The sequence below is a fragment of the Pecten maximus genome, chromosome 2 (genome assembly GCF_902652985.1).
Source record: "Pecten maximus chromosome 2, xPecMax1.1, whole genome shotgun sequence".
NCBI lineage: Eukaryota > Metazoa > Mollusca > Bivalvia > Pectinida > Pectinidae > Pecten > Pecten maximus.
Genome location: NC_047016.1, coordinates 39,327,609 through 39,343,971, shown reverse-complemented (window position 1 = coordinate 39,343,971; position 16,363 = coordinate 39,327,609). Strand labels below are relative to the sequence as shown.

The 16,363-nt window shown below is 39.0% G+C and overlaps 1 protein-coding gene across 1 annotated transcript in view; it reads right to left on the bottom strand.

The window, feature by feature from the left end:
* LOC117322042 overlaps nucleotides 1–13,654 on the bottom strand; it is a 63,133-nt gene extending 49,479 nt beyond the window's left edge. The window contains exon 1 of the mRNA XM_033876764.1: nucleotides 13,050–13,654. Coding sequence (XP_033732655.1) covers nucleotides 13,050–13,140 — 91 coding nt within the window. The 5' untranslated portion in view covers nucleotides 13,141–13,654. The remainder of the gene's footprint in view (nucleotides 1–13,049) is intronic.
* Nucleotides 13,655–16,363: the final 2,709 nt, after the last annotated feature.

Genomic DNA, 16,363 nt, shown 5'->3' with positions numbered 1-16,363 from the left:
GATTTAGCATACTCTGTGTATGGGAAGATATCGCTCTTACTCATATACGCTACTCGGCATTTATTGAATTATACGTAAATTCAGAGAAAGGAAAAATGAGATACTATGCATAGATATAGCTGAACCGCTATGATATTACGCAGGTAAAACTAAAACAAAAAACAAAAAAAGTTTATTTATCTGTTAACTGTAAAAACGTCCCGTCCTTTTTCAGCGTTCAAGCTGACAAGACTTGATGACCGACTGAGTGTTATAAATAGGCCAGTCGCTCTCTGGCTTTCGTCACGGAGTTCGTGACGTAAAAGGAAGCCGACGTAGAACGGATGGAACCGTGTCACCTCATTTACATATTGGTTAAACTGTCTGAGATACAATGGGGTTATCAATTGGCCTGCTGACAACAACAGGATATAGTCAAAACGGTCTATACTATGAGAAATATAATCGTTTTTTCTTGGTCTCAAATTTCGTTGGCGGAACATTACGTGGAATAACAAGGCGACAATTATGGGTCTTTGCTTGATGAAAAAGACTTTTATACTCTTCGTAGCCATATAATAAAAATCGTCATATTGGTAGCTATATAACACTTTTATCACGCATCAAAGATAAATGAACGCAGAACACCGAACTCTAATCAAAATGCCAGCCTACATTTGTATGTGGGCATATAACGATAATCCAAAACACGCATTGTTTTCTCTAACACAAGAGAAAGATCATTTGGTGTTGGGGCTTATTTCAGTGGGTCATCCCCACCTGCTGGGGTACAACGGTGACAAAGAGAAATAAATCTTTACTAGACATTTGTATATTATTGATATTAGAACGACTAAGCACCTGTGTCCGGTACATTAGGGAGGCAATCCCGGTCGTCAGGTTTACATACCGTTAAATAATAGACGTATCCCCTACCGGAATCCCGGGACGGCCAGCCGGCGAAGTCTCGTCCGGACGAGAGTTGTGTGGGGTCGACCTGAGTGACATTTATATTGACTCTCGTCACCTTGTATTTGTTACCACCTAGGTACCCCAGACATGTATATGATCTATCGTGGGTCAAAAATAAATTAAGTGCCCATTCTTGTTTCGCACCTGGGCTATTCGAGATGACTTGAGAAATATTTAAACAATATCAATTGACCCTCACACTGAAACCGCACATCCGGAATGTTTTTATTTGAGGTCACGAAGTCTGCAGTAATAATCGAACAACTCAAGATGTAAAACGATTTAGACAGACAAATTGAGTGAAACAGAAGACAGAAAGGTCTAAGCTATTTCATTTTTATCCACGATGTTGATTGTTGTTTTCTGCAGCCCATGTCACAGCTGACGGACACAGGAATTGTGTACAAATCATGTGCATCAAATATTTACTCACGTGTAACACCACACATCACACACGCGCATCAAATTCCACTTAAATGCAATCAACCGTTACCAGATGAATAAAAGAAAACAGCTTCATTCAGATTGATCACACATCAAAATTAATTAATTTTTAATTTCTACTGGCGATATTTTCATGAGTTATTAAAACAGAAAACAAGAAATATGTGTCAAGGGATTCAAAACCGATCAACGAAAACATACATAACAAAATGTCCTCCGGGTTCCATTAGATAAAGAAAGCAGGTACACTAAATTTCGAAGTATATTGTCCGATTGCTGTAACTCAAAACCAGCACATCGTCAACCATCATATACATACAGATAAATTTCAGGCGGTGTTTTAATTGAGTCATATTATCTGACTGGAGTTTGTTTGTGAAAATGACAACAATACGGGTGGAAGTCTTTAATGAAATTACTTTGAGTATTTGATACTACGCTGCTCTGTTGACTTTGACACGGTAGAGTGAACCTTTTGTTGTTATCTTCCGTCCGAGCCCTAATAATGATAACGCTTCACACTTTATGAGGATGCAGGGTGGCACTCTCCGATACTTAAACAGGTGCGACGGGCTCTTTATTACCTGTGAAATAAAGACTTCACAAGCCATATCAGCTACCCATATTCAGACTATTATACGGGGACACTAACTGTTAACTGCTACCCTATGTACTCTGATAGGTAGGTAAACAAAATACTTGTAACGAGAAAGTGAACTTGTAACACCGAGATGATTCCCACCCTTGGCGGGGGATGAGGGGATCGAACTTCATTAACCAATCGTGTTCAGGCGCGATACACCAAGTCGTAAATCTTACACGGGGGAATTTAGCAGATAAACGGTCTTTATATGTACAAACGGAAGCCCTATAACTGGTATCACACCTACCATTTATTGATGAAACATCTAATTACATACTCGGTCAGTTACCTTCAAAGTAAAGGTAGAATCGTGTTGACCAGTATATCTCTCCCCGGGGCCTTGTACTGTAACGATTGTGCAGAGATGTTTGTCCAGTGGAAACTAAATTCCTCACAATAAATAGTTTGGCCGATGTTTCGGCAATCATCATCAGCCAACGAATTTGTTGTCTGTGTACTGTCGTTCCCAATACTTTCACTATCAATTCAAATATCTGCTTCGTCCATGTTTTCATTGATCGCTGTAAAAAGCAATAGCGCAATTGCCTTTGGCTGTACCCAATGGCGAAAACAGACCCTGTTAATGAAGAAAGGAACCGAACGGACAGCGATGGGATGCAAGTCAAATACGGCAGGAGGGGGTTATTTTTTTTTTAATTAATGGCTGCCTGTCACCGAGACAGTCAGGAGTTCGATATTCTTCTATCGCCGGGAAGTGGTACATGAGGGCTAAAATGAACATTTTTGAGCGCTGGCCAAAACAAAAAATATCTTTAAATAAGATAACCAGCGAAGATGACATCAGTATTTCGTCCCGACGACAAACTCCGACACATCGGCTATCGACTTTGGTTAGTTGATTGATGACGCAGTTGCGAACTTGCGACCATTGTGAGGTATTTGCGTACGGATTAGACAGACTTTTAATATGAATTATGCTAAAAATTGTCAAAATTAACGTGTTTTTTTTTTATTTCACGGATCAGAGCTCTGTGTCCACCTACTACTGGGGGCAGACATGTTAATATTTCGTTTCGTCCTGAATTCGTATTATATACTAACACTGTTTCTAGCCAATCGTAAAACTTGCTACATTTACCCCGACGTAGATGACGTATTTTTAACCAATCCCGAAATCACATTTCATTTTGATCTTTCTGTCTGACGTAGTTACCGAAAAAAAGTGGAGATAATTCTTTCAAATTCTTCTTCCATTTGTGCAACGAGTAGAACAATATAAGTTGAAATGTCGTTAAATATATAGGAAGAATATGTTTTCTTACATCTATATCAAAACGTATATAAAAAGAGTAATTCAGAGAATAGCAGACAGTGTCGGTACTTAAACCTAGCCGACGACAATTGGTATGATTTATACCACGTGTGGCATTCAAAATAATACCAAGATACTACCGACTAAGGAATACTATCTTTGTACTAGTCCCCGTGACTCTCAGGTCACATCAACCTCTCCAATGTTATTACTTCTGCCGTCTCAGAGCCTCCGTCACACCTTCCGATGAAGTACTGGAGTAATTGGACGATATGGCCTGTTCGCGGGCGCTCGGCATAAAATTGAAACATTACCACAAGCACAAATGATATAAGATGGTGAAATTAGCTATAAATTTGAAATAAAGGCAACTGTTCCTATCCAATAAAATTACTATGGCCATACCTATGTTGATGAACTTCATATACATGACCTTCAAAAAGCTACGCCACAAACCTACGTTACATACTGTACCTACACGGGCTTATCGCAGGCAGCAATAAAGACAGCTCCTGTAGGAGTTGTCACTGTTAACGGCTTTGACGGAAAGTCGTTTGGCATCGTCTGTTTCTTGGAAATTCTCCATATTGTTCGTCCTTATTAGGACATATATGCGAACATTTACCTACCAACGTGGGAAGGAAGCTTATGACGCATGCGTTTCTAATTTCAAAATGCCAAGTCGTTATTTTCCCAATAAAAATTATTTAATTATGAAATATTTGAAATAGGCGGAACGAGTAAGGCATATATCATTTTGCAGGAGTGGCGCTCCGTGAAAACGTAAGCGTTCCATTATATCATAGAAACTCGAGTGAGGAGACTTAACGAAAAAGACATTTTTATCCACTCCAACATGTCCTCTCTTTCGACACTGTTCTTTCCAATCATGACATCTCGGTAGACTCTGCTTGAAGCAATCATCCCTCTCCTTGAAACTGTCCTCACACTCTCTTCTTGGAATCGCCCCTTCATTTGCCAATGCTGTACTACTCCCCTTAGACACTTCCCGACACTACCCCCATACCCCCTTCTTAGTTACTGCCCTACCCCAACACACACCTTATTTGAGTCTACCCCACTCCATCACACACCCTTCTTGGACACTGCCCTACCCCAACACACACCTTATTGGATATTACCCAACCCCATCACACACCCTCCCCTTTGACACTGCCCCACTCCATAACACTTTCTCCTTTGACACTGCCCCACCCTATCACACCTCTCCTTGGACACTGTCCCGTCCCATCATACTTCTCCTTGGACACTTCCCCACCCCATCACACGCCCTCCTTGGACACTGCTCCGCCCATCATACTTCTCCTTGGACACTTCCCCACCCCATCACACCTCTCCTTGGACACTGCCCCACCCTATCACACCTCTCCTTGGACACTGCCCCACCCCATCACACCCTCTCCTTGGACACTGCCCCACCCCATCACACCCTCTCCTTGGACACTTCCCCACCCCATCACACGCCCTCCTTGGACACTGCTCCGTCCATCATACCTCTCCTTGGACACTGCCCCACCCCATCACACCTCTCCTTGGACACTGTCCATCATGCCCCCTCAATGGATATTGTTCAATTTTCAAACCAATTACTCCCATCATTGGAAACTGCCCCACCCCATCACACACCTTTCTTGGATACTTCCCCTCCCCATCACACTCTGTCATTGGTCACTGTCCCTCCCCACCACGCCCCTCCTTCTCTCTGCACACTGCACCACCCACACCGGTCAGAAAACACTAGATGATTTCATTAATATTAATTGTTGACTAAATCTACAAGAAGTTCGGCATTTTAAAGTTATAAAGCTAGTAGATCTAATGTAAATCACATATCGATACTAAAGCCAGTTTTTTTTTTATCTATATAAGATATAAATACTATATCTGTTATGACAGGGACGTATATAGAATTCCCTGGTTTATGAGCTATCGATACTACATATATAATCATTATGTATATGGTAGTACGATTTCACAGAGTTTGGTAGGTAGGGGCTATCCCAATCACCTGTTCTCTGGATTGGAATTTGTGATTTTGTCATTGGTTTTATTTATCAATATATATTTTATTACTGTAACAGTTCTTTTTTCAGAATATCAACATTTTATATCTTATCATATGGTTAGATGACTTATCCCCGTTATCAAACTGTTTTATACTTTGTAGCTATAAACATGTACAATGTAATTGTGATATATGACACTTAAATAAACACATTGATTGATTGATATATGTATAATATAGGTACTGCACTGTATATATACCCGTTTGCTACCCGAACCGGTCGTCACTCGTGCTGTAACTAGCGTTTACACACGCGCCAATTAGGTATATACACGTGAGGATACACACTACAACTGTTCGATAATCTTACCTGGAAAATCAATCAATATACCTTACTATAACAGTACGGGAAATTTTGCGACATCATCAAGTTTAGACGTTTAATCCCTAGTTATGAATAATTTACACCTGGCGTCGTGAATCCCATCACAATAGTTCATTCACGTGTTTGAAATGGTTCGTTCACGTGCTTAAAATGTCGATTAACGGTAGCACGTGAGTAGATAGTTATATTTTTATACTTGGGAGAAAATAAATAAAACATTTTCATTTATTCAGTTATTAATTGTTTACACATTACAAGTCGCTACACGATCGTTTGTGCGTGTGAGTAAGTGTGTGTGCGTAGTTATCGCGTAACAGATCCAGATTCAGAGAAAACTAGACCGTATATCGTAATTGTCTAGAGTATACAAGTACATGTGAAACTGGATATATATACATAATATGCACTTCTTTAATCTTGGTACAAATACGCCAACTTAATTAAAGTTGTTTTTGATTTAATTATGATTTTTGTAATATAAACAAGTTTTTCATTTAGGTAGCCAGCATTTTAATTATAATTTTGTCATTGAAGACAAGAGAATCTATTTCTGTGGCAACGAAATGAACACCAAAATATGAATTTAGTTAGACACGCCTGGTTCTTCCTTTAAACCTAGAGGTCGTGTGAATCCTGGGTAGCAGTGTAATAGCATGAAAACAAACGAACGTTTTCCCATGACACGATCGGTATTTATCCGACAAAGTTCATCTTTTCATTAATATTTTTCTTTTGAAACGAAGAAGTTGCAGTACCACACACACAGATTGTACGGGCTAGGATAGACCTTGACTAAATCACAGCAGTTCGTCTCAAAAAACTAATTCCGGAATTTGAACTCAGTTACCCCCTTTTCACTTTAACATGGCCTATCAACCCGGAAACAATGGAACGTGAACCGTAACAATAATTAGTTTCCACATCAAAGTCGTGACCCTTGACACTTACATTTATATAGTAATAACTTAATAAAACAGATCGTATTGATAATACAATACCACAAAAAGACACCAACTTATCTTAAATGGTGAATACTTAACCAGGCGAAACTCCAAATCATCATTTCCCGGAGGATTACCGTTGAAAGTTCATCCTAAATATTCTGACTCTCCCTTAAAACAATAAGGTCAATCTGAATCAATGCGCTAATCAAAAAGATTATTATCTCGTTTATAAAACCACTAATGATATACATTATCATATAATAACTGAACCAACGCATTTCACGGTCCACTTACAGTTATTACTGTCCATATGAACAAATGTTGAACGATATACTTAGTAGTACCTACATACAATTAAAGGCACACGATCAAGATTTTCCTCACGAAAAAATATCGTCCGTTTTAATTAATATAACTTTATATCATACAGGACTGCGAAGTCGATAAGGGCTAGCTTGTTGGACCAAAGTCATATAATAAAAGAGAAAAAAATTAGATCTGAATTGAATATGGCCGTTTATTTAGATAAACGTCAAAATTGACATATCTGTCAATCTTGTGATATGTCAAATATGAAAGTTTCTATCACGGTCAATATTACGCCAGAAATGATTTTTTTGTATATTGAAAATTATTTTCGGCACGATATCAATGAGTTGATGGAAAACGATTGTCTATATATCCTTATCTAAGATTATGACAGTGAAATCAAAACGATGTAAGTTCGTTTGTTTGTTCGTTTGTTTGTTTGTTTGTTTGTTGTTGTTTTTTTCAAATTTGTTATTTCTTCATTTTGGGAGTTGTTGTTTCCCGGAAAACTGGAATGTATTTTTCACGTGAATATCGCAGATTTATGACTGTAAGTCCAAGTACGAAAAAAGTAAAGAGGCAATCATTGAAGTGGAGAAACACGAGGATTTACATAATTTTCGAGACAACTTACTTATATGTCTTAAAAAATAGCACAAAAACAGAAAATCATGATAAAGTATCATTATAGGAATGAAGCAGAATTGTACCGTAGGTACTATCGAGTCTCCCCGCTGACAACAACCGAACATTATTTTTACTGAAAAACTCATCTAATGGTGATATTCAGAAAGAATACTAAAATCTTGAACAGTATGATTCGGTAATACATGCAGTGTCCCTGTGGTTTAGGTGGGTATCTACATAAATCATAACGTGACTGCCTATCCCGGGTCAAAGGTCAATGTCCCGAGGAATGATATTACTGAGCGATTTGTACCGGCTTTCCAAGACGAAACTGAGGTTAATATGACTGACACTATAGCGAATGTACATACAGCTGTGGAATTTCACACACGATCGTTGGATCAAACCTTTTAACTTTTAATCTGTCAGAAATCGATACCGATTGTGATCGGAAAATTAATATACCACGCGATGAACACACGGCCGGGTATAATCATAGACACGCGAGACACACACGGGGCGTAAACAGATACATCGAGACATATACGGGGTGTAAACAGATACACCGAGACATACACGGGGTGTAAACAGATACACCGAGACATACACGGGGTGTAAACAGATACACCGTGACATACACGGAGTGTAAACAGATACACCGAGATATACACGGAGTGTAAACAGTTACACCGAGACATCACGGAGTGTAAACAGATACACCGAGATATACACAGGGTGTAAACAGATACACCGAGATATACACGGAGTATAAACAGATACACCGAGACATACACGGGGTGTAAACTGATACACCGAGATACACACGGGGTGTAAACAGATACACCGATACATATACGGGATGTAAACAGATACATCGAGACATACACGGGGTGTAAACAGATACACCGAGAGATACACGGGGTGTTAACAGATACACCGAGATATACACGGAGTGTAAACAGATACACCGAGATATACACGGGGTGTAAACAGATACACCGAGATACACACGGAGTGTAAACAGATACACCGAGATACACATGGGATGTAAACAGATACACCGAGATATACATGGGATGTAAACAGATACACCGAGATATACACGGGGTGTAAACAGATACACCGAGATATACACGGAGTGTAAACAGATACACCGAGATATACACGGAGTGTAAACAGATACACCGAGACATACACGGGGTGTAAACTGATACACCGAGATACACACGGGGTGTAAACAGATACACCGAGACATATACGGGATGTAAACAGATACATCGAGACATACACGGGGTGTAAACAGATACACCGAGAGATACACGGGGTGTTAACAGATACACCGAGATATACACAGGGTGTAAACAGATACACCAAGATATACATGGGATGTAAACAGATGCACCGAGACACACACGGGGTGTAAACAGATACACCGAGACATACACGGGGTGTAAACAGATACACCGAGACACACACGGGGTGTAAACAGATACATCGAGACATACACGGAATGTAAACAGATACACCGAGACATACACGGGTTGTAAACAGTTACACCGAGACATACACGGGGTTTGAGCACGACACTTTCTACTCAGGGTAGTGTAGCAATATATGTATTAAAATGTAATTATCAAATCAATCAAATATTCTTATCTGAAGTAGGAATGTACAAACAGGATATAATTCCGTTTTCTTCACTTAAAATGAAAATCAAAGTGAAAAGGGTAAAAAGGGTAAATCGGTTTTTAAATTTTGGTACACTCTTCGCAAACTACCTATAATGTATGCATACGTGTTTTTAGTATGAAATATTAATATGGCATGTCTGCTAGAGTTATTATACCATCGCTCTCAGGTCTGAGCAGCATACACACACGGGGTGTAACGTAAACGACTTGGTTTTGATCAACCTGATCTCAAAAATCAACAATCTAAAAATAAACAGCGAAAACATGAAAAGAATTTGTTCGGTCCATCTCTCACCTAGACTAACGCCAAATCTGCCGTTGGCTATTTAGACACTGTTATTGTATCTGATCAACTGTGAGAAGATGCTGGTTTTAGTTTGTCTTGGACTATGGTCATTTTCCTTACAAGTTAAATAGCTAGTCTGCTAGACACACCGAGTGACCGCTATCACAGGGATCGTCTGCTCGCTATAGTGTGTTGACGACAATTAGAGTTGTACAATGGAAGATGTTATCATTCTCGCCATATCACGAAGGCTAACACATTACCATTAGCCGGACGAGCCTATCAAACCCACCCCGACCGGAACAGGATAACATAAGATACTGTCTGATAATTCCATATCAACTCTCTATTTCCTTACGACCTTTGCCGCGTAAATAAAGGAATCCTGCAGGTGTGTCAGGCTTCAGCCAAGCGAATAATCGTTTCCGCATAAGCAGCAGAGCAAAAGTTTATGTAATAGATAAAAGCTGTATGAAACATGTCAGAACATCATGTTAATCCTTGATCCGTGGTCTCCGAACAATTTCGGGTCGCGTGACCCGATTCCAGCACGTGACACTCTCCCAACACAAGATGCACTCTTGTGAAAATATATATACATGTCTTGGACTAGATAACGAACGGACAGACTCTGTCATAATGAACACCAATGCTTACGTTTATTTGTTGAATTTTGGCTAGACTGTTAATACGGACGGTACCATTTGGAATCGGACCAGCCTTTGAGTCAATTTATAGTGCAAGTTTAATGAAATTCCCCCCCCCCTTTTTTTTTGTATTCTTAATGTCGAATATTTTCTTTTACGTAAGATAATGTGTTAAAGCTGACTTATACTGAATAATAGCACTTTCGTGTGCTTTTCTACAACTTCATCATATATATAGAAATCACGAGATGGCCAGGGCCGTGCGTAGGTACAGAGTGTAGCGATCCCGTGTATGTTCGGATCAAGGCTGTTGTGACATTTCGACGGTTCTAAATTTATCAAAGACCTTAGAAATTTTTAGCCGTACTAACCATTCCATATTGATAAAAAGAGAAAGTTATTTTTAGTCGTACTAACTATTTCATATGATAAAAAGAGAAAGTTAATAAGATATTTATGAATGAAAATGAAATCAATTTCACATGCGGTAGCTCTGAACATCAATACTCAATAACATGTACACGTGGACTTATGTCGCTTGCGTGGTAGATTTCACTCTCTGATCTAACGCATTTCGCACGGAAAAGCTTCTCGCTGGTCTAAGTTGTTCGCGCTGAACGTACTACACCTCGACCTATGTTGTTTGCGGTTCTATTTTTACTGCTAATTAATGTTTAATTCTTGATAAAGGCCCGTACGTGGTGATCAGCACACTTCAAAGCCAGGTATGTCTGTTTCAGAGGCAGGTGCCCGTCTAGCACAACTGCTGGTGCCGAGATCACACCGAATCACACCGACTTTACCGTTACGGTAAATATGAGCTGATACAAAACCATTTTACATCTTGTAAAACGGGAAACTCAAAACTGACAGTTGGTCAACTTTGTCACATCCAATCTTCTTAGTATAGAATTACTTGGGAGTCAACATATATGACCTTTGAACTACAGTGGAACTTCGTTAACTCGAACTCGGAAAACTCGAATACCCCGCTTAACTCGAAGTACTTCGTCAGTCCCGGCCGAATTATCTCTTTATAGAGATACAGTCAAACTTCGCTATATCAAACTCTGATAACCCGAAGACAATGCTTAACTTGAAGTAAACAAACACGCAGTTCCGAAGGTAAAATTCTACGTGCATGTATACTACACTCGGTTACCTCGAATACTCGGAATATCTCGAATTTTGTCATCGCCCCGTATACTTCGAGAGAGTGATGTCTGATTGTATACATTACAGATACAAGAGAAATTAACGGTAATTTTAACGTCGATGGTGAGAGACGGATGGTGGTAGATAAATAGGTTTGATTATAAGATACCGTAGCATGATTTACCCTCTTCTTTAGACATTTTGTTGTATGGGTACTTATGTATATAAGTTTATTAGAATTCCAAATATTCGCCAGAATTAACATACGTTCTGTGCAGGATCTACCAAACTGCATTAGGACGATGTGAGTACCGGGTACATAATACATTTCAGGGATTTATTTTGTGTTTTAAAACAAGGACAACATTTCTCTGATACTTTTTAGGGCTTATTTGAAGTGTTTCTTCAAATCAATGAATAATTTGGTGAAAAATGTCCAAGCCAGAGTGAATATGTTGACAAAAACTTTTCTCGAAATCCCGCTGATTATTATTTAACTGAGCATGATGTACTTCCGTTAGACCTGCGAGACACGAGCCACAAAATCAAGCCTGTGAGCTTCAAAGACATTTATAATGTAAACTGTAATTATGTAATGTAGTTGTAAGCGATTTGGAAAAATCACCACTCATTTCCTTTCTTTTTGTTAATGGCTCAATATATCAAATATCACAAATCCTGAAATTTTACTGCCCATGTGAACACATCTGACCGTTACTATGGACACGTCATTAACACTACATGTAGATTTCTAACATAAAACTCAGCTCCATTTCTACTTTCCACAAATTATATTTTCGCTCGCTCTGTCAATCGTTTCAAATCACATACCGAAACGTGCTTGTATTGTGTTAATATTGAAAGTGAAAATCGATGACGAATTCAAATATACGTCAAATACAGTTATTATTACAATTAAGTACAATAGTAATTTCTATATCCATTGTTATACCTATATTAAATTAATGAAGCACGCGTGCAGGCACTTCCTATTACTAGTTATCCTTGTTACAATTCAGGAAATTAGAACGAAACCATTCTCTTTCAAATCAAACTTGTTATTTCAACATTTTAATTAAGCGTTTTCTTAAGGAGTTGAGTGACATTCCATGCACTACGTCACATTTTTCGTTTTATTTTATTTCATTATCATTTCTTTATCTCAAATGAATTGAAATGAACATTAACTTACGCCAAGAATTCGGATGTACATTACTTAAAGTGACAGTTCTCAACACCTGGTATCCACTATCTAACACTCTTGGAAGTTACTGCGTAAAATTACCGAAATACCTGTCAATCATCGACAGATCCTAATCACAAACGTGCTAAAGTGTAACGGTCAGTATGTACTGTATAGATGGTTATCGGAGCCTCCGGACTTAGGGCAAGGTCTAAGATTACTTCATCACCGTTAATAAGGCTCAGGTGTATCTAGGTAGGACTTGTCGCAATCGACTTCCGTTTGTGTTTTTTCATCAAAGGAAAATGAAAATATCTGTAAAGGAAATATTATCTCTTTTTCAATTTAAAGCCATATTGATGAAGTGAAACTTGCATTTCCTTTTTCGGTTTTAACCGTACATAATGTCATAAAAATGAATAAATAATTAAATATATGAATAAATAAATGAATAAATAAATAAATAAATAAACAAATAAACTTACCACACGAGATGGGCGTTGTTTGATACAATAAAACAAGAATTAGTAACGGTACTCCTCCAATGTGTGCGAAGCATAGCCTTTTATCGCCCATCTTTTCATGTCTATCTCCTCACTAAACTATGGTTAAACACACATTAAAACCATTTTCCAAACACATTTTCATATTTCAATATTCGTAAAAGCCACTTTTCTCTGCCTCTCCGTACATCCACAGGTATTGGTTAAGGTGTCGACACATAATTATACTCCCGTCAGTTTACATGTTACACGGTAAATGTTCCGGTATGTAAGGTTACTCGATATGCCTTTTCCGGGCCCAGTTATCGGGGCCTTGATCATCAAGTGTAGGGCAAAGCGTCTAATCAATATAGAGTTGGGAAGCAAGAGTTTCAGCGACGTAGATACACGTATGACATCAATAATTTGCTACTACTTCAGATATTGATTGATATTTAGCATTTCTTACGGCTAACTGTCGCTATTACTTACTACCCGACTGGTGCTGCTCCCTGCGATAAGTTCCGATAGTGTGTAGTATGTCCGGGAGCGTTAGCTAGGGCCTAGTGTGGTTTTAACTTACTCCATAGTTGATACGGTCTCTAACTATCCAAATATACTATCTGTTTATAACTAAGTCTACAGGAATTCCTAACAATAGATATTTATTTATATGAAAATACCAGATATATATGTATCCACGTTTAAGTATTGACACAAAATGACAAACTGTGAACAATATCTACTAGACTATCGGTTATACGTCTACTGTAGCTGAGTGTTTTAAAGCTAGTCGTAAATAGGCCGGGTTCCCTTACACTGGTATCAACAATTCAGTGTATATTTTTGTCACCGACCACATCAGTACAAAATGTCCTTATTGTGGTATATGACGTCACTCGTGGGACACTGGCGGGACTTCAGGGTGGAGTGGGGTCCTTCACGATTTGTCAATGAAAATACTGTTTGAATCATCAATACGATGCGGAAAAATCACAATTAATGTATATGCGTAGTTTAAGTGTCAATAATTACAAGATAATTGACGTTACTGTGTCCAATACTGTTCCACAGGCATACCGTGAATTATACGCCCGTTTTCCTGATATTTCAAAGCTTAATACTGATGTATCTCCGTTAGTTTTGCTTCTTAACGTTCTCTCTTCTTTCCCCTTCCCTCTTAGACCCTCATCTCTTCCATCCCTAATAACGCCTCTCTGCTCTCCCCGTCCCTCCTTGACCCCAACTCTCCCCGTACCACCTAGACCCCCACCTCTCCCCGTCCCCCCTAGACCCCCACCTCTCCCCGTACCACCTAGACCCCACCTCTCCCCGTACCACCTAGACCCCTCCCCCCCCCCTCTCCCCGTACCACCTAGACCCCCCCCCCCCTCTCCCCGTACCACCTAGACCCCTATACCTCCCCGTCCCTAATTACGCCTCTCTACTCTCCCCGTACCACCTAGACCCCCATCTCTCCCCGTCCCCCCTAGACCCTCATCTCTCCCCGTCCATAATCACAATCGCTGACTATCCCCTCCGCCGCCCCGAACACTTCTCATCCTCATTGTCCCCAATTTCCGTCCCAATTTTCTGACCACCCCATTATGTCCAAAACCATCTCTTCATTCTCCCTATTTCATGTTTCTATTTAAGCCCCATCCCTTCCTTCGCCGGGACGGGCGGGGACGACCGAGTGCGACAGTCGCATACAACGTTCACATTCGGTACAGATTGCACTCGGGCATCTAATTTCGGTTTTGCTTTCGCGTTTGATATTTTGTCATCAATGAACACTCTACAACTTAATTGAGTTAAATTTCACTTTCATTTTCATTCTGACGACAGAATTTTACTTTGAAATCGACACAGTCTTGGCCATTTTTATAAATATGGAGTTGGTAATTTGTCTATATACGTTAAATTTTATTTAATCGTCAAAAAGAAATATAATTATAAAAAATATACTTATTGTCGCCCAGACATCCCGTTTAGAGTTTAAAGATACTGCACTTCCGCTGTTCAAATTTCATTCGTAATTTCAATCCGTTCACCAACTCCATGACACAGGACTACATAACAGGGATATGATAATTTGTTAAATCTATGTATAGCGCAGGGACATGAAAATTCGGTTAAATCTATGTGTATTTGGGCCTATCTTAGTTATATAGCACAGGGACCTGATGATTCGTTACAGTTTATGTGTATTTTGACATATCCTAGAGTGTTTAGCAATAAACAATAATATAATTAATTAATATATTAATCAATAATAATTAATATATAATGAATAGGTAACCGAGGGATGTCTTAGTCTTCCGAATGTTAACTTAGGTCCTTGAATACATCCAGACTGTAACAATTCTCGGACCCTTGTGATCTATTTTTTTTCAATGGTACCCCCATACGATAGTGCTAATCGCAGACATGTTTTTATAGATATTTTTGGACACAGACCACCATCCTCCCCCTTATGTGTACTATGTCAGCAGTCAATCACTACCACACACCTTCCTACACGCGTGTGACACATGCCCTCCCCCCCCCCCCCCTCCCCCTTATGTGCACTATATCAGCAGTCAATCACTACCACACACCTTCCTACACGCGTATGACACACGTTCCCCTCCCCCAAAACACGTACCAATTAGTCACAGTGATAGTAAAATGTCAAACAATCCTTATGAATTGTTGTGTGGTCGTTGTTATCATCAGTTTCCGAAATGGCTATGATTTGAGATAAAAAAAAACATTTTTCCTGACTCCATGCAAAAGGCGTGAAAACCATATGTTGTTGAAATAAATGTTATCTATAAGAATTATATTGCGGAATATCGGCGTCGTTCATAAATGAGGAAAAAATGAATGAATCCGTAAAAATCAATTACAGACACTGTCACCATTAACAGATTATAAAACACAATGATAAAATCACACATTTCATTCACGAACATATATGAGGGGAAATATTAAAATTTATGCTGGGAGAAATTTAAGAAATCTCAGCGGCTTGAGATGTATCAGACAACGATATCACAGTCGTGGCAGGCGTTGAACTGTTTACTGATAAACATCTTTCAGCCGATGATTGGCCGCGTTCTTCAGATAGTTTGTCTATTTATAAAGCGTTTAACTCAATATTAATCTTGCTAATTACGTCTATCAATATCCATGGACGAATATGACTAATGATTTCAAAATTACGAAAATACATTTTTTTTCTCACTTAACAGATATAACACAATGTAAAATATTATATGTAAAACGCGAAGGAATTTAAGAACGAAGATGACAATGCTTTGATGACGTCAGCC